The sequence below is a fragment of the Gadus macrocephalus genome, chromosome 1 (assembly GCF_031168955.1).
Source record: "Gadus macrocephalus chromosome 1, ASM3116895v1".
Taxonomy (NCBI): Eukaryota; Metazoa; Chordata; class Actinopteri; order Gadiformes; family Gadidae; genus Gadus; species Gadus macrocephalus.
Genome location: NC_082382.1, coordinates 17,338,550 through 17,364,349, shown reverse-complemented (window position 1 = coordinate 17,364,349; position 25,800 = coordinate 17,338,550). Strand labels below are relative to the sequence as shown.

Genomic DNA, 25,800 nt, shown 5'->3' with positions numbered 1-25,800 from the left:
CTGCAGATTTGAATTGGACCACTGTAATTTTTACAAAGGCTTTTCTAGGAAGTTTTGTAGTGGTGAAGGTCATTCTCCCTCTGTGTGATGTCTTCATTCACTTCTGTGATCAAATCATAAGGCACACATACAAACATATTCATGCTTCTGCTTTCTTTGTGCTTTGGCAGGACGATCAAGGTGGAGGTGTACGACTGGGACAGGGATGGGAGGTAATTGTTTGTTGCACACACACACACACGCACGCACGCACGCACCCACGCACGCACGCACGCACGCAAGCACGCAAGCACGCACACACACGCACGCACGCACGCACGCACGCACGCACGCACGCACGCACGCACGCACGCACGCACGCACGCACGCACGCACACACGCACACACGCACGCACGCACACACACACAAACACTGACCAGACCTATGTTATATATTTACAACAATAATCAAATTCAGACAAATTCATTGTTTTATTTGAGGTAACAGTGGGTCACATTTGGTGAGGTCACAAGGAAATTGCCTCATATGCCCTTTGCCTGTTGACTTCAGGGGAAACAGAAGCACAACAATGTGCTACTTCGGCAGGTGACTCATTCCAGCCCCCAGGATAAAGCATTGTTTCCCACACGTAGACTTTCTTCTTATTTATCTTTTTCAAGTATCTGTCTGAGAGCGAGGCCATCCGCGATCAATTGTAATTCCCATACATTGCAAACAAATTTTACTCAAAATGGGTCTAATCGTATTTTATTGAAGAGCTGTGGGCTACCCATTGATTCGCTGTCGCTCCCTCCTTCCCCAACACACCACAACACCCAGATACTACTCACCATGGGTCGTGTGTGAACAGCCCTCCCTCCGCGTTCTCACTCTGAATCAGGACGTGAACTGGAGGAAGGACTGCTGTTGGCTTTTCCCCGCAGAGTAGAGACGGATGGCCGAATTCATTGACAGAATCAATCCAGAGTTCACAAATCAGTATGAGGGAAGCCAGAAATAAAAACAACTCTTATCAAACACACTGCCTTGATCGCAACGTGAACCTGTCATGTCCTTTTGTAGGCACTTTCTTTTGGGGGAAAAAGCCTGCAATAGTTTCCACCAATGTACCGATATAAAAAGCCAGTTTAAGTTGTATTATATACAGTCTATGTTGAGTCAGTTTAAACTGTATTACATGCAGTCTATGTTAAGTCAGTTTAAACTGTATTATATACAGTCTATGTTGAGTCAGTTTAAACTGTATTACCTACAGTCTATGTTAAGTCAGTTTAAACTGTATTATATACAGTCTATATTGAGTCAGTTTAAACTGTATTACATACAGTCTGTGTTATGCCCTTTTTAACTGTATTATATACAGTCTGTGTTACACCCACACTGGAACTGCATTGGTCACCCAGTTCTTTAGCTTCTTTTTACTTTTGTATAACGGCAATGGTACTGAAAACAACAACTCCCATGATCCCACGTTACTTCACCACGTCCTCAAACTATACGTTTTGTTTTAATTGAGAGACCCCGAGCTGCAGAAACGTTATATTATATCTTTAACTACTGACGCATTCAGATTTTAACACTTGATTTAACAAGCTATCATAAACACACACACACACACACACACACACACACACACACACACACACACACACACACACACACACACACACACACACACACACACACACACACACACACACACACACACAGCACCGTTCACAGTCTTGAGCATTTACTTACAGCACGACAGAGGATCATTCAATATACATGATGTCAAAATGTACTGCATCATCCTTTTAACGCTCCCATTAGAGGAGAGCCATTCTCATCATCATTAAGATCACTCTGTTCCCAAACAACAACTCATTCCCCACATCGTCACCACAGCATGGACTGTCTGGCGTTCCTCTGTGACCATCCTTCTCCACTGTAGAGGAGCGCTGCAGCTGATAACCGGCCCGCCTGCTGTGTTTGCCTTTCAGCCACGACTTCATCGGTGAATTCACCACCAGCTACAAGGAGCTGTGTCGAGGGCAGAACCAGCACAATGTCTACGAGGTGAGTGGAGAGAGCGAGAGCGAGGAGTAGAGGGAGAGAAGGTTGTTGTTTTTCCGAGAAGCCTTGATTCTCTGCAAGAGGCTGAGGTGGAGGGGGCTGATGTCCAAAGGGCAGTGGTCCCCCTTGTCGTGTTTGACCTGTTTTGGAGGCTTGATCCTGAGGGGCTCAAGATTGTTTTCTCTTTTGTAAAATTGAAGGCAGCCATCGCTGCTTCTTCAATTATTTCAGACCACTCTCCTTTTCAATCTCACTTGCCTTGACATTTTCTTTTCTATTTTTGTGTATTTTCTTTTACACATGTCACATGTAATTCGAACAATGATCCCGCAAACATTTCAATAGCCTTGCAAAGGTTGACCACTTAAAGATGCTGCAGAAAATCTGTTGGAGCAAAAAAAAGGATTGGTTGAAAAGATGCCTCCTTCCTGTGCCTCTATAGACACTATAGATGCATAGTATCATATTAGGAAGAGATAATCCCTTTACATCCGTTTATTTATTTATTTGTAGATTCCTTCCATATTGCAAACATACAAAGGCAATGCCAGAGAAGTAGTGTTTTCTCCTCATTTGAGCCGCACTCCTTGCTGTGCTGTTCCGGGAGAGATTGGATATTAACATTGAGGCCCTTTGGGGCCTGCTTTGGTCCCTGCTCATTAAAACACTTGCCACATCACATTACATCCCAAATTAGTCAAAGAGGTGCTAACAGTAGGGCCAACGGTTATAAGCTCGGATGAGGGAGAAATGTGGAGGTCGGGAGAGGGGGGGTGGGGGGGGGGGGGGAGTAAAGAGCCTTGAAGAATGGAAGGGTGAGAGTGAGAAAGATGCAGAGAGTCAGAGAGCGAGGGAGATAGTGAGTAGTGGCATACAGAATTAGCCTTTTATTCTGCTGACCAGGCAGATACCGGTGCATACATTAACCTTCAGAATCCCAATGGACACATGACACTGACAAACGAACGCTTTTCCCTCAACGTTTCTCTCTCTCTCTCTCTCTCTCTCTCTCTCTCTCTCTCTCTCTCTCTCTCTCTCTCTCTCTCTCTCTCTCTCTCTCTCTCTCTCTCTCTCTCTCTCTCTCTCTCTTCTCTCTCTCTCTCTCTCTCTCTCTCTCTCTCTCTCTCTCTCTCTATTTCTTTCTCTCTCTCTCTCTCTCCCTCTCTCCCTCTCCTCTCTCTCTCTCTCTCTCTCTCTCTCTCTCTCTCTCTCTCTTTCTCTCTCGTTTTCTGCCATTCTCTCTCTCTCATAACCAATGCGCTCATTCACCTCATATTTGTAGCTTCCCTTCCACTCCCCTCCCCCCTCTGTGAGACGCTAGGGGGGGCTAAGCTAAGAGCCTTAGGACGTATTGAAGGAGACAGGAGCGCGACGCTAACAGGGTTAGGTGTAATTGAGAATGATGTGCGTGTTACCCTGACAGTAGTGAGTGATGGCCGCAATGCTGCAGAGCTAGCTCTGGGGAGCAGGGAGGAGGGGAAAGGGAGAGGGGAGGGAGAGGGAGAAAAGAGGAAGGAGGGAGAGAGAGGAGAGGAGAGGAGGGAATGAGAGAGAGATGGATCGTGGAACCCCAGCGAGGGCCGGCTTTCTCGTGGAAAAAGGGCAGGTATGCGGAAACACAGGTGTCCTTACCGTGTAATCCAAGGAAGAAATGTGTGTCCATGTGTCCGGACCGTCGAAGGATTCACAGAGCTGGGTGACCTGCGACCCTGGTGCCTTTGTTCTCCACCCATGAATGGAATGTACCATTTCGAATTTTCCGTTTAATTTCCGTTTGGTTGCACACACAATAGGGGCTTTTTAAATTTCATTTTCTACCTGTCTCTCGCTCGCCTGCACTTTCCTGTCGTCTCGTCCATCTCTCACTTTCAATCTTGCTTTGTGTGTGTGTGTGTGTGTGTGTGTGTGTGTGTGTGTGTGTGTGTGTGTGTGTGTGTGTGTGTGTGTGTGTGTGTGTGTGTGTGTTAAAGACACATTCAGGGATAACCCACAGCGATAACGAGGAGCACGGATGTTGCTATTAGACTGGGTCATACAGTATATGCATGTCTAATACACAGCCCAGCATAGACTCCCATTAAAACCTGTCTGCTGTCAAATCACAATGCAGCCCTGGAGGCATGATCAATGTTATCCTTCTCACACCTACCACAGTTATTGGATTCAGTCCCTATAAGCTCCCTCGATCTCTCCCCCCCCCCCCCCCCCCCACCCACCTAACTCTCCCCTGTATCTCCATTCTGCACAGAGGAGGTTGTTTCTATATCACTCGCCTAAGGCAGGAAGCGGGAAAAAGTGTTGTGGAAGTGTGCCCTTCGTACTATAACGTGGCCGTATCGCTCCGTGTGCTCTGTGTTGAAACTAGGTGGTGAACGTCAAGAAGAAGATTAAGAAGAAGCGCTACATTAACTCAGGGACGGTGAGTCTGGAGATAAGAGCTTGGACAGCTGTGCGTCAGTCCACCGGCCCATACCATTGAACCCAGCTCCACCATTAACACCGCCAACGTTCCAACCACCGCCACCCATCCACCCTAGAGCCCAGTTTGATCCGTCAAGAGTGATTCCTAGCTGGGCGATATAACCCGCCACGGCCCATGGATGTGTGTGACCAAATTCAAGGTGTTATTATCGCCTCAGGACCCACCTTCGGCTCTGTATTAATGGTGCATAGTTAAAACCAAAGAGCCCTCATCCGTCACACGTACCCATCAGCCCACTGCCAGATAGATATCCTCTGTGATGACAATAACAGTGTTAATATGCTTGTTTATCGGCATCAAAACTCTGGTTCTGCCTAGATTAATCCCATTGTTGTCTTTGTTGTTTTAGGGTTTTGTCTGTGCCAAATGCTTTATGCATAGCGCTTTTTCAAACTATAAAATAAAATCATGTGGATGGGCGTTATGCCAAAAAAACTCAGAGACACCAACAAACCTACGGGACCTTGATCTCGCCGATATATTCTTATATGCCATATTGGTTTGGTACAAATATGTATTCCTAGATCACCAGGATGCTGGGTAACTCACTCATCACATGATGTGTCTGGACTCCACTCCCCAGGTGTCCATGCTGTCGTTCAGCGTGGAATCGGAACACACCTTCCTGGACTACATCAAGGGAGGGTGAGTGGCACCACGTCATGTGTTACCCGAGTCCCCGGCGCTCCGCTACTCTCAAACTGCCATTCGCTCTGGACCAAACTGTCTGAATGAGGGGAGATCCTCGCAGGCAACCCTGATGAATAATTCAGACGAGTTGAATGTGGAGAAACATTGTGTCAGTGAGGCTGGAAAGCAGACAGCCGCCTCGCTCCGTGTCCGATACGGCAGAGCGGGGAAAGGTACTTCTCTGGCTGCCAGCTCCCATTCGCTCCACAGTCCTCCCTGCTGCCTCTATTGGCTTTACAGAGCAGCACTCAGAACCCACCCTCCCCTCCTAGGCTATGAACCGCATTCAGCAGAATGGAAGGGGTCTATGGCATGGTATTCCGAGCATGTAATGAGAGTTCGGCTTCAAACAGGCTGCTCTGCCCCCATTTCGGCCCAAGATACTAATGTAAAGGAATATGAATGAGGATGCTTAATGTGCTGAGAGTTTTAGTGCTTAATTAACGGAGGCTGAACCTATCCCATGTGGAATTTGTTCCTAATGGGTCTGGGTCTGTCCTGGTTCTTACTAATTGTCTGCCTGGCAAGTGAAGGCATCTGCTGCTGTCCTAGATCCGTACTACAGCTCCATCCCTGGTTATAACTATACAGCACACACACACACACACACACACACACACACACACACACACACACACACACACACACACACACACACACACACACACACACACACACACACACACACACAGACACACACAGACACACACACACACACACACACGCACACGCACACGCACACACACACACAAACACACACACGCAGACAAACGCACGCACGCACAGCCACGCATACACACACACACACACACACACGCACAGCGACACATACACACACACACACACACACACACACACACACACACAAACACACAGATACAGACACACACACACACACACACACACACACACACACACACACACACACACACACACACACACACACACACACACACACACACACACACACACACACACACACACACACACACATACACAGACAAGCACACACACAGAGTAGGCAGAGTAGGAAGCTGCAGTGCCACTTACTGTCTCAGGGGGTGGGTCTCGTCAACTAGAGGTTTGGCAGAAAGCAAAGGAGAGGGGGGAATAAGGAGAAATGGCATTCAATAAATGCCAGGGGTAGGATGTGGGCATGTGGATTTCCTTTAGGTCTGCTGTCTCCAGGAGGCCTAGCAGACCTGTTCCGAACAAGATTTTGAAAGGTTGGTTCGGTATTGCTGTTTGTCAGTGCAATATATGTCAACACTGAATGAAAGAGTTGTGTGTTGTGCTGGTGACTTGCTGGTGGTTGTAGACGTTCATAGCCCGAAACAAGGCAATGTTTGAGAATGTGTGTTTGACATTTACACTGCTGCGCCGTTCCAGATATGACTGCATGTTGTCATTTCTGCTTTATATCGTACAAACTCCAGTCCATGGCTTGAGAGGTGTCCATTAAAATTAAGCCGGAGAGTGTGCAGAAGCTGATGCACAGATAATGTCAAGGATTGACATTCCTTTTGACATTATCCTTCCATTGTATGGAAGGATAATTGTTGAGAGTATGTGTATCTATGTATGAGTATTTACCATTAACTGAATGTGCCACATTCTGTCAAATGACAGTCAGGTCGTATGTTGGATATTTTGCTCTTTGTTGACTAATTTCAGTTAAATTCAGTTAACAAAACTCAAATGAATCACCACCAGGTATTCAATTGTAGACCTTTTAACCAATAGGAGACCCTGCTACCGTTCAGTTGCCAATTAAAGTTCCCATTCAGGAATGATATTAGTTTTCATGGCTAACAAGCAGTGAAAATCGTAATTATGCAACTTTAATGACAGATTAACATTCAGTCTATTGCTTTGTCTTTTGTAATTGACAGGAGCCCAGGCTCCATGCACAGGCTGCTCGGGGCTGATAGAAGAAGGAAATATGCTTCCAATGTGTAGTTACGCTCACAACTGTGTGTGTGTCTGTCTGCCCTTCTGTGTGTGTGTGTGTGTGTGTGTGTGTGTGTGTGTGTGTGTGTGTGTGTGTGTGCGTGTGTGTGTGTGTGTGTGTATACTTGTGTGCGCATGAGTTTGCCTGTGCGTGATAGTGTAAAGGGTAGGTTCGGATCAGAAGCACGTAAAATTTTACATTCAATGTCGCAGGAGAGCGTTAAAAACAAAGACATATTTCTCTCGACACACCCTGATGGGTCTCTCTGAGTGAATTAGATTTTCATTAATGTTAAAGTGGCATGGGATTATAACAGAGGTCGTTAAGGTCTGGAAAGCCGCACATACTTCCACACATATGTGCCGTACCACAGGGATAATGCAAGATTGATTTTTCATCACGTGGCATACTGAAAATACCTTTGGAAATGAATTCTTCATTGAGTTAGCTCAGGGTAATGTTTTTATCTTCTGTCGCCCCTCTATTGTATGGAGTCCTTATTAAGGATTAATGGTTTTCCTCACAGAATACACGCCCCTCCTGCTGGGGCTTAGCAAAAGCAATTCTAACATCCTCACTGTTCTTTTGTTTGTTAACAGTTGGTGACATTTGAACAGGTTCTGCAGGATTCAGGGTAGTGAGTGCAATGCCATATTGAACGCATTTGAGAACATGTTGTGGCACTCCCCAAAACTTGTGGCACTCTCCAAAGAAAAACCGATATTAAACCGTGCAGCTAAACTGTAGGTCCCAATAACGGAGATTTCTGTATGAACCTGGAGTAGGAAGAAAAATAAGCGCTTAAAAAATAAATATGCATATATCCGTTACCAAAATCCAACCCTTTTCTGCTGCTCTCTCTCACTTCATGAGTTCTGGTTTGAGTTGCTCATCTGTTTTTCCTGCTATTCTAAGAAGCTTGTCCACATACTTCATTGGCTCTACAATACATCAAAGGAGAATCCAACAACGCTTTGGTGTGTTTTAAAAAAAACGTATAATCCGAGGTTCATGGCCAGAGCTTTAAAGAAAACACATCCCCACCTAAATAATTTGGTTTAGTGCTGAGGTCATAGAAAGCCAATACCAGACAGTTACACCGGCTAGTTTTGAAATTAAGATTAGCAGAAACTGATTTCTGACTTGTGTTCGATGTGAGTGTCTCCTGTCCTCTGCGAATTGAAGAAATATTATAGGGAGGGGAGGTTTTGCTTCTTAATCTTCAGTGCAAGACTTCAGTAAAACAACCAAACGCAGTGAAAAAGTGGAGCCGATCGATAGAGTTGGTAAGGCGTCAGGGCATCAGCAGTCACTCTCCGATAAACATTGTCGGCAGTAGCAATTAATAAAAATAGCCAAACGGCAACAACAACAACCCAAAACAAGGAGCCCTAATGAAATTCCGTTCATTTAAGTGAACCCGACAATGCTGATATGCTAGTACGTGCTTCGGAGTCCATAGACTACAGACATGCAGAAGCCGCTGATCCCGAGAGGGTGTGTGTGAGCAACGCTCTGTTGACCTGTTTGTTTTATAGCACTTTCCCCTAATAGACAGTGACACTGATGGGATTCCCATGGCTTCACATCAGGTCCAGGGCATCCTCTGGATAGCTCTCGCGAGTGAGAAAGGGATGTTAGGAAGACGGCCTGCAAATTGAGATGGGGAGCAAGGGGGGATAGGGGAACCATCCCTGCTCCTCAATGACATATATACAATTCACTTGGTCGCTTTGGACAAAAGGATCTGAAACAATGCTGGATGATAAGAAACAGTGAGACTGTGGGGGAATAAACTGGCTTACAGAATACATTTCTACCGGATATAGGCGGCTTTCCAAGAATGCAATGCACAATGCAGATAGAAGAGAGCCTGTGGTTAACTGCAGGTGCTGTTCTAGGGGTGAGGGGTTGATTCCCAGAAGCCATCATTCCTGAGCCCACATGTATTAAACATGACAGGTTTCCCCTCACCGGGGGACTCCGCTGGCTGGCAGAACACGGCGCCACACACTAGACCTCCACACACGAGAACGTCTCCCCTTTTTTCAGTCACCGCGATTATCTAATTGCCGCCTTGATTGACAGCTTACTTTCCATTGTTTGGAGCTGGCCCCTCTAACTCTAACTGGCCACCTGTCATTTCTCCAGCAAGCCTGCCACACTCTCAGCGCCACACCAAGGTAATCAGGGGAGGCTTCTAGAAACGAGGGCTCCAGGCCGTTAAAGTTCTCTTTTTTGTCCGACTAGCGGTCCAACTCAATGCTGATTAATGAGCCGGGGGTCGGCGGCCCCACCTTAAGAAATGCGTCCTTATTTCAAACACAATGCCGGCCCTAATTTCTGGATGCGGGCAAAGTGAGACTAAGCAATCAGCGTTAATCACAACCCAAGAAAAAAAGGAATTGAAGAAAATAATCGCTTTGATGTCGGATCCCCTTTCAATGGTTCATATTTCGTCAGTTTCACTCTCTTTTATCGTGCTCTACCTCTCTCTCCCCATCTCTCTCTCTCGCTCTGGGGGGAACGCCCAATTGGGGAAAGAATAGTTTGATTGCGTTTAGTTTCTGTTCAAGGTTCGGGGCTCATCGTCTCTGAGGTCATGAATTAAAGATGGGTTTGTAGTGTTTGCTCAGCTATTTACCATGTCGCTTACTGCCATCGTTGATGCATTGGAAATATTTTCTCTATTGATTTCCTTTACACTACAGGAAATGTGTTAATCAGGGAGGTGACATTGACAACAGTGATGGATGATGAATATGACAATACTGAGGTTATATGGATAAAAATTCATTATGAATGTTTCGTAGAGATTCATTAATCCTTGGATTAATCAATCAATTGTCTCAAAGACTCTCTCTCTCTCTCTCTCTCTCTCTCTCTCTCTCTCTCTCTCTATATATATATATACATATATATATATATATATATATATATATATATATATACTTGAATAGTATATCTCCACATGTATGTTCTCCAGTTCTACAACAAACTCATCCTAGATAGAGGGCACTTCTAGTGAGTATGGTAGCAATAAAGTGTCCCACTTAATTCTGAAGCATAGGAAACATCCTAGCATTAACCCTTGATTTGATTACATTTCAGAGAAACAGTGAAAGGTTCATTGGTCTTTGTAGTTTCTCTCCAACTACAATTTATCGCTCAGCACAATGTGCTTGTTTACCAATACTATGGAAACAGAGGTTCTGCAAGTATTTTTTTGTATCACAAATAAAGGTAGCTTATAGTTTATGCTCATGGATAGGCTATAGGAAGCATTATGCAATTACACAGCCTTATGCTTTTAATGGCTTTTCTTATGTTATAATAATCTTTCACGTGAATGGTATTTTCGTGTCCAACAATTCATTCCCCCCCATTCCCTTATTATGCTGATTTAAGCCCTTGGTTCTCTGAACCTATCCTCGAAATTACTGAGAGTTACTTGGTCAATTTTAAACAATCTACTGAGATACATTGCTCATTTATTTTTGTACACTCTGACAGATGGGTATTTATTCCATTATATCCATGTTCATGTGATTGTGAGAGCGTATCTTCAAACCGATAATACCCTCTGGATTTTTTTGTTTTCTCCATTCATCGAAAAATTAGCATGCATCAACGTGCCCAACGTCCTAATAGGCTGACCATGCTGCCTTGCAGTGTCCCAGGCTATATTCCCGCCTGTAGACCGATGCTTCATGTCCTTCCCCCTCTAATTCAACCCAACATCCTGTCTCTCTTCACCCTCCTGTCCAGGAACATCAACTCTCAGATCTATAAAAAAAATGACTGTGACCACAATTGTTGATAGATACAGATGATGACTCCTTTTATCTGCCTTATTTTTCTTTGAACTCACCGTGATACCGTGCTAGGTGTGACAATCGATGTGCTTGCCTCATGAATGCCTAAAAGCCTTTCTAACTGATTGGAATGTGATATTTTTCCTCAACATTTAGCTAACTAAAATAGTTGGAAAACGCAAAAGGATAAATAAATAAAAAAATAAATGTTATAATTGAAGTTGTTGGATTTCCTCAGTCCAAAGGGTTTGTTGTGAGGGAACTAGAGCCAGATAGCTGACCATGCATGGTATTGGAGATGCCCGGCTTACGAGCTCCATGCACCCTTTGGGATAGTTGACATCCAAAAAAAAGGATTAAAATTGTTATCACGCCTTCTCTGAAATGTGTGTGCACGTGTGTGTTGTGTGGGTGTGTGGGTGTATGTGTGTGTGTGTGTGTGTGTGTGTGTGTGTGTGTGTGTGTGTGTGTGTGTGTGTGTGTGTGTGTGTGTGTGTGTGTGTGTGTGTGTGTGTGTGTGTGTGTGTGTGTGTAAACTGCAATCCAGGTGAGCGTTTAAAGCAGAAAACAGTCTCCAGCCGAAGTAATTGCACCACTGCTCTGGCCTCACAGTCCGGTGTGTATAGCCTCTGTGAGCCAAAGCTGAAATAATAACAGCAACTTTGTGTCAAGCCTTCAGCGAGCGACCGAGAGAGGGATAAAGGGGGAGAGCGAGAGAATGCTAGCTCAATCCATTCAGCCCTCATTAAAGCGCACCGCTGAAGTCTGCAGTTTACTGTTTACTTTTTTTGGCATGACTCCTCTTTTTCTGCTCTCCGGCGTTTCTTTTGTTTGCACACTTTCGATAACAAAACGGCTAACAAACTGTGAGGGATTATGTCACAGCGTATGGAGGAGCAGCTATGGAGGCGGCGCAGGCCGCAGGGAATGGGGAGAACCTCATTGTGGGTGACCAGAGGGCCCCCCCCCCTTGCCTCCTCATTTGAACCGTCGCCATCAGGCTGAAGATATCGCAGGCGCCGCCGCTACGCACACGCAGCACGCGCTGTGTGTAGGGCATCAAGTGCCGGAGGGGGCACCGAAGGAGCCTCACGCTCGTCGTATGAATTATTTAAACATAAGATCAAACGGCCGAAAGTCACCATTAGACCTTAAGAGGTGAAAAATGGTGCCCCCCTCCCTCCTCTCCCTGTGGTTTGAGACCGTAAAGAAGCCAAGGGCAGTTAACACTAGGCTTCTGCCTTGGCCCGCCCATGCGGCGCAACCCAACGTATTGCTGACGCTAGAAGGCTCTGGGCGGGGTGTGGGGAGGAGCCGAAGACGGCGACGTGAAGCGGGCTGAAGGGCAAGGATGAAATGATCAGGAGGTGTCGAAAGAGTCGAAAATGTTTTTGGGGATAAATCAGGTGTCGAGACACAAGACTTCAGCGGAGACACATGCATCACTGTCGTGGCCAGCCCTTACCGCTCCGTGATGGTCACCCCCCCTCACCTTTGTTTTCTTTGTGGTTTCTGCCCACGATGGGATAGTTTCCCTAGGATAATCCTGTACACCCGTTGTCTCTTTGAAGATGCTTGGTAACTCGCCGCCTGTGTCTTCCCAGGTTCATGGCCTGGTGAATACTACTACTTTGCTGTCAAGCCAGACAATCAAGCACAGCATTGTGTGAGGGTGCAGACAGTGGAAAGATGAAAAATTGGAATGAACTGCCTTCTGATTTTTATCAAATGCATGGAGGAACGGTCATAACTTGGCAGCATGAAATTATTATTATCAATCGTAATCGGCAGGACTTCAAATGGAATAACTAAAAATATATATATACCACAAAGCAATTGCACTTAGGGCACCCAAATGGCCAGCAGCAGCACTTGGTATCACAGCCGTTTATCTACTGAAAATAGATGGAAGTTCTCATTCGTACCACAATCGATTACGTTGTTACACAGTTAAAACCCTGGCACCTTATCCCCCATGAACTATAACCACCTCTTCCTGGTCTAAACTTGTTTAACTGCAAGGTGCCAAGTATAGTGTACAGGTATGTCTATCCTTGTTTTCTTGTGATATGATGAAATGCCTTGTGTTTATGCTGAAAAACAAATTTCTCCACAGGGACAAAATAAAGTGTTTCTCTCTCTCTCTGCTATTTCAGGACTCAAATACACTTCACCGTTGCCATCGATTTTACTGCTTCAAACGGTGAGTTCCCTCCACATCATCACAGCCAAATTCTCACCTAATTCCTGTCTTACCTTGGGACCCCCGAGTTTAACTGGACACTCAATCACATTCGCTGCGCCACACTTACGACGCGCAAATGAAACGCTCACGTGGAAATACGCGAATGGCTGAATGAATCCCCTATCCATAAGTACTCAATGATAAAAGTCACAGGTGAATTGGTTCACAAAGTAATTCATATATCACCAACGACCTCCGTCAAACTCGCAACGGTCACAGTATGTCCCTGTGATGTAGTCCATCCCAGTTGCAAACTGTGTAATTGGTACCATCATCGCAGCTCACTCCGTGCGGTTTAATGGTCCATTCACCTATGTAAAGGTCTTAGACCCATTATAGGTGGGCGTGGCCTAGTCTTAACAGCCTTCTGCCTGGCTGACCCCATTGTCCTCACAGGTAACCCTTCTCAGTCCACCTCGCTCCACTACATGAACCCCTACCAGATGAACGCCTACGCCATGGCCCTGAAGGCCGTGGGGGAGATCATCCAGGACTATGACAGTGATAAGATGTTCCCGGCACTGGGCTTTGGAGCCAAGCTGCCCCCGGACGGCAGGGTGTCCCACGAGTTCCCCCTGGTGAGTGTTGCTAGGGGCGGGAGGTCCGTCACCCCAGGGTTTGATTTGGTGCAATTGGATCAAACCAACATGCAAGAGGGTAAATGATGGGGGTGCTTGTGCATTATAACCCGGTTAATTATTTTAGTATATTAAATACAATTAAATATAATTGATCATATATTTTATATCACATGTATATGATGTATTTTATTATATGTTTTTGGATTCTATTGCATTTCTCTACATTTACATGATACTTTTCTATTTTTGATGAAAGTGTACCCTATCCCTTACCAAAGGGTGGAAATATAGGTTGAGTGCCGTAGGTCAATGTTGATGGACCCCAAAGTGTCCTGGTTCTACGTCCATGCTTTCCACCTCCACACACAACAAACAATAGAAAATTAATCCTCTGTCCCAGTTTGGCACATCGTCTCTGGCAACGACGTCCAACAACTTCAGCATATATTACAGGAAGTTTTATATTTAATACTAGCTGCGTAACTACACTTGCATAACTTGTAAAGTGAATTCAATTTGGCTTTTATAGTGCAAATTAGTCTTGTAAGCCTGGAGCCTCAATTCAATTTGCCGTCTCAGGCAGCGAACGCGATCCAGCTGCTGCTCCCTGCACCTTAATGAGGAAGCTATATGCTCTGGCCCCCTCCTGGTTTTCATTAAAGTTAGTTGACACCACCTTCATGGCCCTTCTCATGCAAGAAACGAATCCCGGCACCTCTTATCCCCACTGTAGTTTTTTGGTCACGTTCCCGTACTGTAGCTTAACCTAAGACTAAAGTTTGAATCCGTCGAGAACTATAATTCTCCTACAGCTTTAGATTAGGAAACGTTAACACCGCCTTCATTCAATATTGAGGGACTGTGTTTGACTGGCTGATCTCTTCCAGAACGGCAACATTGAGAACCCCTATTGCAACGGCATGGAGGGCATCCTAGAAGCGTACCACCAGAGCCTTAAGACCGTCCAGCTGTACGGCCCCACCAACTTTGCTCCCATTGTCAACCATGTCGCCAGGTACGTATACACGCACACACACACACGCACACACACACACACACACACACACACACACACACACACACACACACACACACACACACACACACACACACACACACACACACACACACACACACACACACACACAGACACACAGACACACAGACACAACCAGACCACTCCCACCACATGAACAGCTACACATCCACACATCGGATCACCTTACAATATCCTCAATGGTTTGATTGAGGGTGAATATGACCGCATCCCTCAACAAATAGTCAGGGGGCGGAGGGGACAGTGACTGATGGCCACATCGTCAATCCACAGCCAAAGTAATGAGGAGAATCAACAATGAGCTGCCCAGGAAGAGATGAACAGAAACGGCAATCAGTCGTCTGAGAACGTCTCAGGTGTTAACAGGTGCAGGCGCTGCACGCAGTATTTATACCCGGGAAGGTGTGACAAATGAGTGTGGGGATCCGATCGGTGGAGTTCTTTCTGTTTCACACAAGGCTTTGTTGTGTTGTGTGAGTTCTTTCGGAAGAAACCTGCCTGCACCACCACCCCCATAAGTCCTGAAGTCGTTAGGGCGAGCGGAACGTAAAGTAGTTCCTGCCGCTGCAGGCTGTGCTGGCCCTTCAAATGGGGGAGTCACTGAACGGAAGCCGTCCGGGGGGGCTCCGGCTCCGCTAGATACAGCAGGGCTAATTTCACGCGTACACCAATTCAGTAGGTTTACTGTGCTCTGTGCATCGGGAAAAAGATGTCTCCTGCCTGGGTGGATGAGCGGGACTGCATAATACTGAGCAGATATGATGACATGTGGGAGGTTTATTACAGCGACTCATTAATGAACATGGTGCAGGAGGAACAAAAGCAGTACCGCAGTTAAATGACATCTAATGTCTTGGTATACTCTGCCGTAGACTACAATAACAATATACTGTGACATTTCTTTGATTGATTGATTGATTGATTGAAAACTTTATTGAACAACAATTAACAGAAGTGTTCAAAGGGATTAAAAAACACAATAAAGCCCAGAGGCTTGTTTCCATTGTGGTCCTTTAGACGGGAAGGGAGAAATAACCCATGGACTAAAACATGGAGAACAAACAGACTGCACATGGACTACAACGTTGAGGAAAAAAGGGGAATAAAATAAATTAAATAAATTAAACAACATCAACGTAGACTAATTTGGACACGGTCAAAATCATGGACCATCCTTTTTCAAATCCTTTTTCAGTGTAAAACACCCCCAGGGCTGCACCAGAGCTGCCTGTACCCGGTCCAACTCGCGCTCTACTCTGAGGGCTGCTTCGCTGCAATGCATTTTAAGCGCATACCCGTCCTCATAACTTTGACATTTCCTTTGGTGTGGCGTGACAAGGACTCGGGCGCTTAATGTATCGTCATCCATGCTGTAATACCCCCCCCCGGTATTGCTCACAGCGTCCACCACAATGCGGCGGTGGGGTTCAAACGGTGTCTTGGTGCTGGGGGAACACAGCACTGAAAGAGCGAGCCCAGGGCCAGTACCACCTACCTGTCATCGCCTTGAGCCATCATCTGCCATTTGTTTTGGTTTTCTCCACTGCTCTTCCCACTCGCCGCTCTGGTGCGCTCGATTGCGAGGCAATCAATAATTCTCTAAAAGAATACGAGTGCGCTTCTTGAATAAACACTTTGGTTCAATTATTCATGGTGAGGCTGGGATGAGAAATATCATCTAGGCCAAACTGACTGTGGAGTCTCTGATGAATTTCATAATAGTGTCTGGATAGGCCTTAGAGACCCAGCGGAAATGTTAAGTGTACTTCTTTACATATCTCGCAGGTTCTAGATCTGCATAATACAAAAAACAAACCCTATGCAAAGAGGAACTTCCGACCATCAACACAAAACAGATGGTTTTTTTAATGCCTAGTTTCTGTAATCCCAACACGGCATCCGCTGGCAATATACCAACCCCTTCTTTTTATGGGTCCACTTTCTTCTTTTTTACATCTATAGATAGCCATGTACCATATGGCTGTTCACTCTCACTTGGTTTATGTTTTAATGAGGCTCAGCTCTCGTGTGTTGCGTGGATTGAGTGTCTTGTATGTGCTGCAGGTATGCAGCTGCTGTACAGGACGGCTCCCAGTACTTTGTCCTGCTCATCATCACAGATGGTGTCATATCCGACATGGCTCAGACCAAGGAAGCCATTGTGAATGTAAGTGTCGCTCTCACTGGAACTGGAATGGACCTGTCCTCGGTCATATCCTCTCTCGCCCTCTCTAATCCTGTTCCTGACTCTCTCTCCCTCTGTCTACCGGTTTCGAGCCCCCTCCATCTCCCTGTTTCACGCTCTCTCTCTCTCTCTCCTCCCCCATTTTCACACTTTCTCTCTCCCGCTCGCTCTCTCACCCCCTCTCCTACTTTCTCCTGCTCTCTCCCACTTATTCCATCACTCTTCTCTGTCCCTCAATCTCTCACTCATTCCCTCTCTCTCTTCCTCACTAACTTTCCCTCTCTTCCTCTCTCCTTGTCTTTCTCCCTTCGCTCCCTCACTCTCCCTCTCTCTACCTCCCTCCTTGTCTCTTCCCTCTCTCCCTCTCTCTACCTCCCTCCTTGTCTCTTCCCTCTCTCCCTCTCTCTACCTCCCTCCTTGTTTCTTCCCTCTCTCCCTCTCTCTCCCTCCCTTCTTGTCTCTCCCCTCGCTCCCTCTCTCTACCTCCCCCCTTGTCTTTCTCTCCCCTGGCTCCCAGTCTTTACCGCTGTCTTCCTCCTGAGTTGTGGCTTAGTTCTACTATCCATCCCTGCGGTCTAAAACATGTTGACTCTTTCTTTTCTGCATCAGAGTGGTTTGTACGTTTATGTAATATTTTCATCTGTCTCCCCTCCCCTCACACGGTATTCTATCTGTCATGTTTTTCATATATTTTCTTGCTCATACAGAATGGTATTCAATCACAGATTAACTGGCTTCCTTTCAGGATCTGGGGTAATAGCTTTATCCAACACTGTCAGAGCCAACTGTTTGCCCTGAACTCAAACTGCTTTGCTGTACGACTATATGCCTTACTGTATTTATGCCTCCTTTTTCCTTCAAAAAAAATTCTCCTGCATTTTTCTTTGCCTCCCTTTCCCCCAAAAAATATTCCCTCCATAATGTTTCTATACCTCATTTTTCTCGATTTTTTTATTCACGATAATTCTTAAAAAAAATGATATTCTCTCCATAATTTGTCTATACCTCCCTTTTCTTGCGTGCGTGCGTGACAACCGGACGGAGGCTCAACTCATCGAGAGAGACCCCCCCCCCCACCCAGCAGACTGGGTTTAAAGGGAATTTGCGACTGTTAGTCAAATCATTAGAACAGCCACACCTTCCTTTTAAGATCTTGTCTGCTGCTGTAAGCTGCCCCACCCCCACCCAGCGGTATCCACCTCCGTCCAAACACCGTCATGTAACGCTGGACGCTCAGGACTCTGGACGGGAGGAAGTGGACGCGATGCGAGGTGCACGCCGGCGCTCTGTGAACAGTCTGCAGTGTTTTTGTGTACTGCAATGTGTGCGTCTTTGCGACTCTGCGGGGGACATGCTTTGTGTTTACTATGTCGTCTGACCCATGTATAACACCGCTGGGTTTCCTCCGTGACGAGTGAGCATAACAAGGGGGATGAGAAACCCTGCTCCCTCTCTCCTCAGATGTTGCTGCGGGTTTATTTCCCCGATCCTTCTCTAGGTCTTTCTTCCTCTGTCCTCACTGACCTGAGGTTAATTCATTTCGGCGGTTTCCAAGACGGTTCCTCTTATGACATATATAAATGTTATACTGGTCTCCCGATGCCGTGCCAAGTATCCAATGTCCTACTATTCAACCCTGCACCAGGGACCCTGGGTGAAAAGCAGTGTAAATATTTAAGGTTTAGGGGGATGAGCCATGATTGCTGCCGCTGCAGGTGGCGGCTGGATGTTTCTGCGTGAGGGTAGAGGAGTGTTGGGCTGAGAGAGGGCCCCGGTGTCCTCTCCCTGGGGTTATTCTTGGGCTACGGCAAAAGTGACAAATGGTGTAGGATGAATAATGTAGCCCTGTTACAGCACACAGGCTGATGCGGTGATCACACGCCTTTGGCACGGAGGAGGATATAACATTTAGTCAATGGAATGATAGTGGAATGGATTAACGGATGAATAATCAGATGTATGGACATATGGATGAAGGTATGTATGAACGTATGGAGGAATGTATGTATGAACGTAAGATGTATGTATGTATGAACGTATGGATGGATGGATGTATGTACGAACGTATAGATTAATGGATGAATGAACGTATGGATGGCTGTATCGATTAATGTATAGATGAATGGATGGATGATCAGATGATCAGTATGGATGTAGGATGGAATGGCTGAATAAATATTTGGATGAATGAAAGGATGTATGGATCTATGAACGCATGATTGTATGGATGGATGTATAAAAATATGGATGGATGGACGTACGAACGTATGGATAGATGAACGGATGAACGGATGGATGGATGGATGCATTGACGTGTGGAAGTATGAATAGAGAGTGAGACAGAAGAAAGAGAGGGAGCGATGTAGAGAGAAGGGAAGAGGCAGTGAGATACAGCATGTGTGGTCCTCTGTAGTGTACTTCTGTTGTACACGGAAGGCCTCTCCCCTTGGGAGACTTCCTGGAACGATGACCTACTTTCATCTTACAAATGTATTTCCACCACAAGCATATGTCATTCAATGCAACTTGTAAACCCATACCACTTCAGCTCAATACCAGCAACCAACCCACACTGTGCCATAATATTTCACGCAAAGTATCAATATGGCAAGCTGGCATTTTTTCCAGATGGCGGTTTGTCAAACTGAAAATGTAAAGCGTTTCCTCAATATATGACACACTTGGAGGTTGACCTTTGTGTTAATAGGCTTCATAATTAATATATATATAATGTCAGATAACCTCATGCATGATGCGCAATTATTGACGTTATCAAGCCCTCCATGTCGTTAATGGTGCCATCGAATGAACCACTCTCTGGACGGTCACCTGTGGCTTGTCCTCTTGTCTCTCCTCCCTGACAGGCAGCTAAGCTCCCCATGTCTATCATCATTGTCGGAGTAGGACAAGCAGAGTTTGACGGTGAGATGCTTTCTTTTCAACAAGCTGTCAGTAGCGGATTTTAAGATAGCGCCTGTTCGGAACGTTTTGTTGACAAGGAATCCCAGTGATTCGTGATTCGCCTCCTGTTTAACAGAAGCCAGTAGGACGGTGTTCGTACACCATTCAAATATTATCAACTAATAAAATCGCCTATGAGGCAGGTTTTTGTGATGTGCTTGTCCTCACTGGATATAATACTGCAGATAAGCGCTCTAGGGAGCATTTCCCTGAAAGGAAAGATCGTCCTTTTGCATGCTACAGGACTGCTAAGAGACTTAGTGAATGGTGCTTCTCTCCGCAGCCATGGTGGAGCTGGATGGAGATGACATCAGGATCTCCTCCCGAGGGAAGCTAGCAGAGAGAGACATTGTGCAGGTGAGATATGCTGCTGTTATTATTGCGATATATTTCTGCGTTATGTCTGGGACATGTCTTGGACTCTCATTAAAGACTCATTTGTCTAGCTGGATACCCTTTTAAAGTCCTTGGTTATTTTGTTGGTTTTGATAATGTATCGATGTATTAAGTTATCGATTTTGGCCAATTTGACGTTTTACTCGATCCTGATCCTAATCTTGATAGTGATTTTGAATGGGAGACTTAAAGTACTAGGACTTCATAGTTCGTGTCTACATTGCAGTTGGTGAAAGACACCTACGAATAAAAACAAGTTCTGATTTAGATTCATAACAAGATTAACCTCTCATGGCCCGTAGCCCATTATGTAAATTAAGCCTGGGATTAGGTTGTGGGTGTATTTGCAAGTTAAATATTCATAAGTCTTCGCCTTCTCCATTCGTCTTCATTTGTAGAGAACGTCATTAAGCCAAACTCAAGTCGTTTATCAACCTTCCTTCATCCCAGACACTATTTATCTTGATCAAGAAGTACTACAAGATAGAGAGTTGGATACACATCAAATTTGAGATACTGCTGTGCTAGCCTTGACCGAGAAGCAGCCCGGTGACAGTCCTAGTGGACTATGTTAAAGAGAGACTCCTACCTGACTGCAGCCAGGTGACAGTCCTAGTGGACCATGTTAAAGAGAGACTCCTACCTGACTGCAGCCAGGTGACAGTCCTAGTGGACCATGTTAAAGGGAGACTCCTACCTGACTGCAGCCAGGTGACAGTCCTAGTGGACTATGTTAAAGAGAGACTCCTACCTGACTGCAGCCAGGTGACAGTCCTAGTGGACCATGTTAAAGAGAGACTCCTACCTGACTGCAGCCAGGTGACAGTCCTAGTGGACCATGTTAAAGAGAGACTCCTACCTGACTGCAGCCAGGTGACAGTCCTAGTGGACCATGTTAAAGAGAGACTCCTACCTGACTGCAGCCCGGTGACAGTCCTAGTGGACCATGTTAAAGAGAGACTCCTACCTGACTGCAGCCAGGTGACAGTCCTAGTGGACCATATTAAAGAGAGACTCCTACCTGACTGCAGCCAGGTGACAGTCCTAGTGGACCATGTTAAAGTACGACACGGTGCTGTAGCCCTGCTACTTCCGGGGCTTACTCCTCCAGGCTGACCCGCTTGTTGGGGTTGTAGATACCCAGTGTAGGCTCCCATCGAGGGCCTCTCCTCCAGTGCGACCACCAACGGCTCTGTGTGTGTGTGCTGTCCCCCACCCCCCCCCCCAGTTCGTGCCCTTCAGAGACTACATGGACCGCACGGGGAACCACGTGCTGAGCATGGCACGGCTCGCCAAGGACGTGCTGGCCGAGATCCCCGACCAGCTCATCCTCTACATGAAGAGCCGGGGGATCAAGCCCTGCTCCCCGCCTCCGGCCTACTCCCCAGATCACGACCACGCCCAGACCACCCCCATCTGAAGCCCCGCCCACCCCCACCGCCTGGGTCCAGGAGATCGGGGGGGGGGGGGGGAAGCATCCTCCTCCTCCTCCTCCCCCAAACCCCCCTGGAACAACTCCTCTGCTGCGGCAGTACCAGGAGGTGCTTTAAGTTACCTCCCCCCCCTCGCCCCCCCACCCATCACGTCCTCCCCCTCTCGGTAAATATTAATCAACGCCCGGCGGTCCGACAGAACGATGACGGGACTCCTCGAGCATTTGGAGGCGGGCTGTTATCGCTGGAGATTAAAAATAAAACGCTGATGATTGCGATATTTCCTTTTTTAAATATTTGCCCCAGGAGGCGAGCGCTGAGGCCAGTGGGCGTAGAGGGGGGGCGGGGGGGTGGGGGGGGGAGCAGAGGTCTTTTAGTTGTTTGCTGTCAAAGCTGTCAAACGTGATGATTTAATGGATATCAGCCAAACCCCTTTAGAGCGCGCCTCTTTGAGGGCCTAAATGTGTTAGAATGTGCCAGTGTGTATCATGTTTGTGAAGATGATACCTAGCGGAATTGCTTTGTGGTGAACTAAGACAGACGGTGTTTGCCAATTTGTTTCTTGAGGGAATTGGCAGGGGGGTCTGGGGAAGGGGGATATTGCCATATTGTTATCATTTGTCCTTGTCGTTTTTTTGCATCTCTTATCTTATAAAAAAAAAAGCCCTCCCATATTCGGTTTGGTTAACACTGTAATATAAAGCATGTGATAAGCCTATTGAGTGTTTGATTTAGGAAGCATTGTTCTTAAACTGCTGTTTTCATGTGTAGGACCTGCTATATATGCTAAAAACATGTTCATTTCCTGGTATTATGTCCTATCTGACTGTATTTCTACAATTTATACAAATGGAATGCACTAAATGCTGTCCAGGTCGAAAGCACAAAAGGTCAACATATTCATAAGCTTTTTTATGAACAATACTACAATAAACAATAGATGGGCCACCTTTTTTATGAATGCGTCTTCAGGTATTAAAAACAGGAATCAAGCATGTATTATGAAAGAATTTCGACAGCATACAATAGACTGCTATATTTATAATATAACTCACCAATTATATAGGATAAAAAGGAAGGAGGAACCTTGCTGTTGTTCTTAATATAATTATAAAGAGAGGTAATGATTCAGACATTATAGCACAACCATTATTTTGTTTAATTAATATTCTGTGCATTCTCCGTTTGTATACCTTTCTAATTCCTCTTCCTGTATCCCGTAACAATGACATGAACAAACATTGTTGTCGACTGAAATATTGTGTTTCATATTGTTTCTGTTCTCAAGAGGGAGAGTTAACTATGAACTAAAGACTTAACAACACATTGCAAATTAAAAGATAATTATCCTTTAGACTCTCACATTTTAGAAGGAATTATCTACCGTTCAAACAAACAGAATAGGCGCCAATTAGCCTAAATAGAGTTGGGTTATCTGGGTATATTTTTTGAATATTGAGTCATAATTTTTAGATAACTAAATGGCCGATGACGTCATGTTTATTTAACTTCCGAACAGATGAAGTCAACACAACACAAAATGTGATCATTTATTCCAGCATACTTCTCCTGTTCAACATTTTCAATCCAAATGTGCCTATTACTGTACATGGAAACATAAACATATCAAAATTATTTTAAGCTTTTGCCCTGCTAGCATTTGATCTTGTTCAATACAAAATAACACATATTATGAAATAATGGTTACAGATTAGAATTTAGGGATAACCTCACCTGTTTAACCAGTTACTAACAAGCTTGACCGGTTAACAAATCACCAACCCACTTGATAGATGACCCACTAACAACACATCTGACGAATTAACCAATCAACAACACAACTCCCATATTAACCCCTGAATGAAACACCTGCAGAATAACCCCTCAGCATCACACCTGACAGATTAATGAGTTACCTAGTTAGAATGATTAAGCGTTACAGTTATCTAAACTTAATGAAAAGGAAATAAACAGCATAGCCATCTCTTGTACAATTTCCAAGTCAAGAAGTGTTTACAATCACACAGGGTGCCACACTAACAGCGAGGGATAGGAAGCACGCGTTGCATTTCAAAGAGATAGGCTCATGTTGGATCTGGTGTGTTTATTTGGGGGTTGCTTTGTTTGCGCAGTGTATTCTTGACACATCCATTAGACTCCAGAGAGGCGGTCTTAATAAGAGCTTCTCTATTGTAGCACTGCACTAGAGAAGCTCTTATTAATCCCGGTGTGGTGCACCTCCCTGATAGAGTTACCTGCCTTTCTGTTGTGTCTCTTGGTTATTATGTAGGAGCTGTTTGGTCCAGAATCACACGCAATACGTGGAGGAGCGGACAGTCAAAGGTCAGCTGGGGACGGACTGTCTAGAAATTGAATTGTAAATTAGGTTGGATAATAGCTGTTCACTGCTCTCAGTGAGTTGATCAAAAAGAACAGAAAGGCAGAATATACTGCAGTTGCATGGAGACCGGGGAATGCAGTTATGTGGCAAGGTAACAGTGTTTTGGTGTAGTTTCATATCAGATGTTTCATCTTCTTCCCCCACTCACCTCAACAAACAAACACAAGCACAGAGGTTACTTTCAAATTCAGTTACTTTCAAAAATGAAAGAGGAAATGTGTTGCTATCCTTCTCTCATGTGTTGAGGGACTTTCTTCCAAAATATACAAACATATTTGGATTGGTGTTAAAGAAGAAACTTGTTTTTTTTTGTTTACATATATAAAGTTCTTCAAACATATTACTCATTTCCCTTGACAAGTCAAAATACGATTATTTAGGAGAGCTGAGCACAGATACCTGATAAGGTTGGTTATTATGAATTGTATGAATATTTGAGATTGTGGTGTAATTGAAGAGAGCCATTGGCCACATGTATCCCTTCAGTCCATATGCATTTACGTCATTAATACATATTTTGTTGATAGTGAGATAGTGAAAATAAAATAATGTCTGGTTGGTAGCTTTTCAAGAGACCATGTATGCTGATAATATTGAAAGACTATTATTTGGTTATTAATTATGAAACATAGGGTTATGACAACAACAATAATAACATTGAGGATTAACCCTGGAATGGAATAACATCAAATAATGTATTCTTCATGTTTGAATTGGATAAAACGTCTTTCATAACCCATTTTTAAATGTCCATTGCGAGTCCGAACCCAAACCGTGTACACCTGCTAATACCTGTATCCGGTGCCAGCCCGGTTCGGTCAGGCTCGTTCAGACTGTCTGCATGTTTGTGTCAAAATGACAGCAGGTTCAGTCTACCTTCATCTGATTGGTGCATTCCCTAAGAGTTCTGTTTGTTGCTTAGGACATGTGATGTAGAGATGGCATCTTCTTTGCATGTTGCATCAGTTCAATTTTGTTGAATACATTTCTCGTTTCTCCTCGTCACTATTCCGGTTCAGTCCCTGAATGTTTCCATACCTCCCTTGGTCTCTGGCTTGCATGCTGAATACTTTCCAGACCAGGTGTTGGACATGATATTTTCGTCATACTGTGGTTTGTGAAATGCTTTGTAATGGATTGCCTTAATTGACGATTAATAAAAAAATGATGATTTTTTGCAGAATGTAAGATGGCTCTTGGGTTTTCTATTTATTGGGCACTTTTATCCAAAGCGACAATCAGTGATTTATTTCAGCTCATGACTAAGCAAGTAGGAGTTTGGCATTCTTCTCAACCTACAGGTTACATTGCAGGTTTGAACTCTTAAGATTTCTGCGTCAAACACCACGAGAGTGTAGTGCCCCTGTTCTCTGATCATGACTAATGGGAATGGGAGTTTTTTAACAATGTAATTCACATTATCTCACACTGTTCACACTAAGTGCCAACCATTAGTTTTAATAGAGACTATTCAAATCTTTGAATAATATTGTAAGCGCTAAAAGATGAAAGTCCATCCAAAAAGATTCCTGCGTTTCCTTCTACTA

General features: G+C 45.0%; 1 protein-coding gene across 2 annotated transcripts in view; it reads left to right on the top strand.

The window, feature by feature from the left end:
• cpne5a (copine Va) overlaps nt 1–25,441 on the top strand; it is a 65,174-nt gene extending 39,733 nt beyond the window's left edge. For both annotated transcript variants that reach the window (XM_060050686.1, XM_060050681.1), the window contains 11 exons: nt 171–212; nt 1,984–2,059; nt 4,422–4,475; nt 5,122–5,183; nt 13,151–13,197; nt 13,636–13,817; nt 14,708–14,835; nt 16,942–17,044; nt 19,927–19,984; nt 20,307–20,380; nt 21,648–25,441. In XM_060050686.1, the coding sequence (XP_059906669.1) occupies nt 171–212; nt 1,984–2,059; nt 4,422–4,475; nt 5,122–5,183; nt 13,151–13,197; nt 13,636–13,817; nt 14,708–14,835; nt 16,942–17,044; nt 19,927–19,984; nt 20,307–20,380; nt 21,648–21,839 (1,018 nt within the window). In that variant the 3' untranslated portion in view covers nt 21,840–25,441. The remainder of the gene's footprint in view (nt 1–170; nt 213–1,983; nt 2,060–4,421; nt 4,476–5,121; nt 5,184–13,150; nt 13,198–13,635; nt 13,818–14,707; nt 14,836–16,941; nt 17,045–19,926; nt 19,985–20,306; nt 20,381–21,647) is intronic.
• The last annotated feature ends 359 nt before the right edge of the window (nt 25,442–25,800 follow it).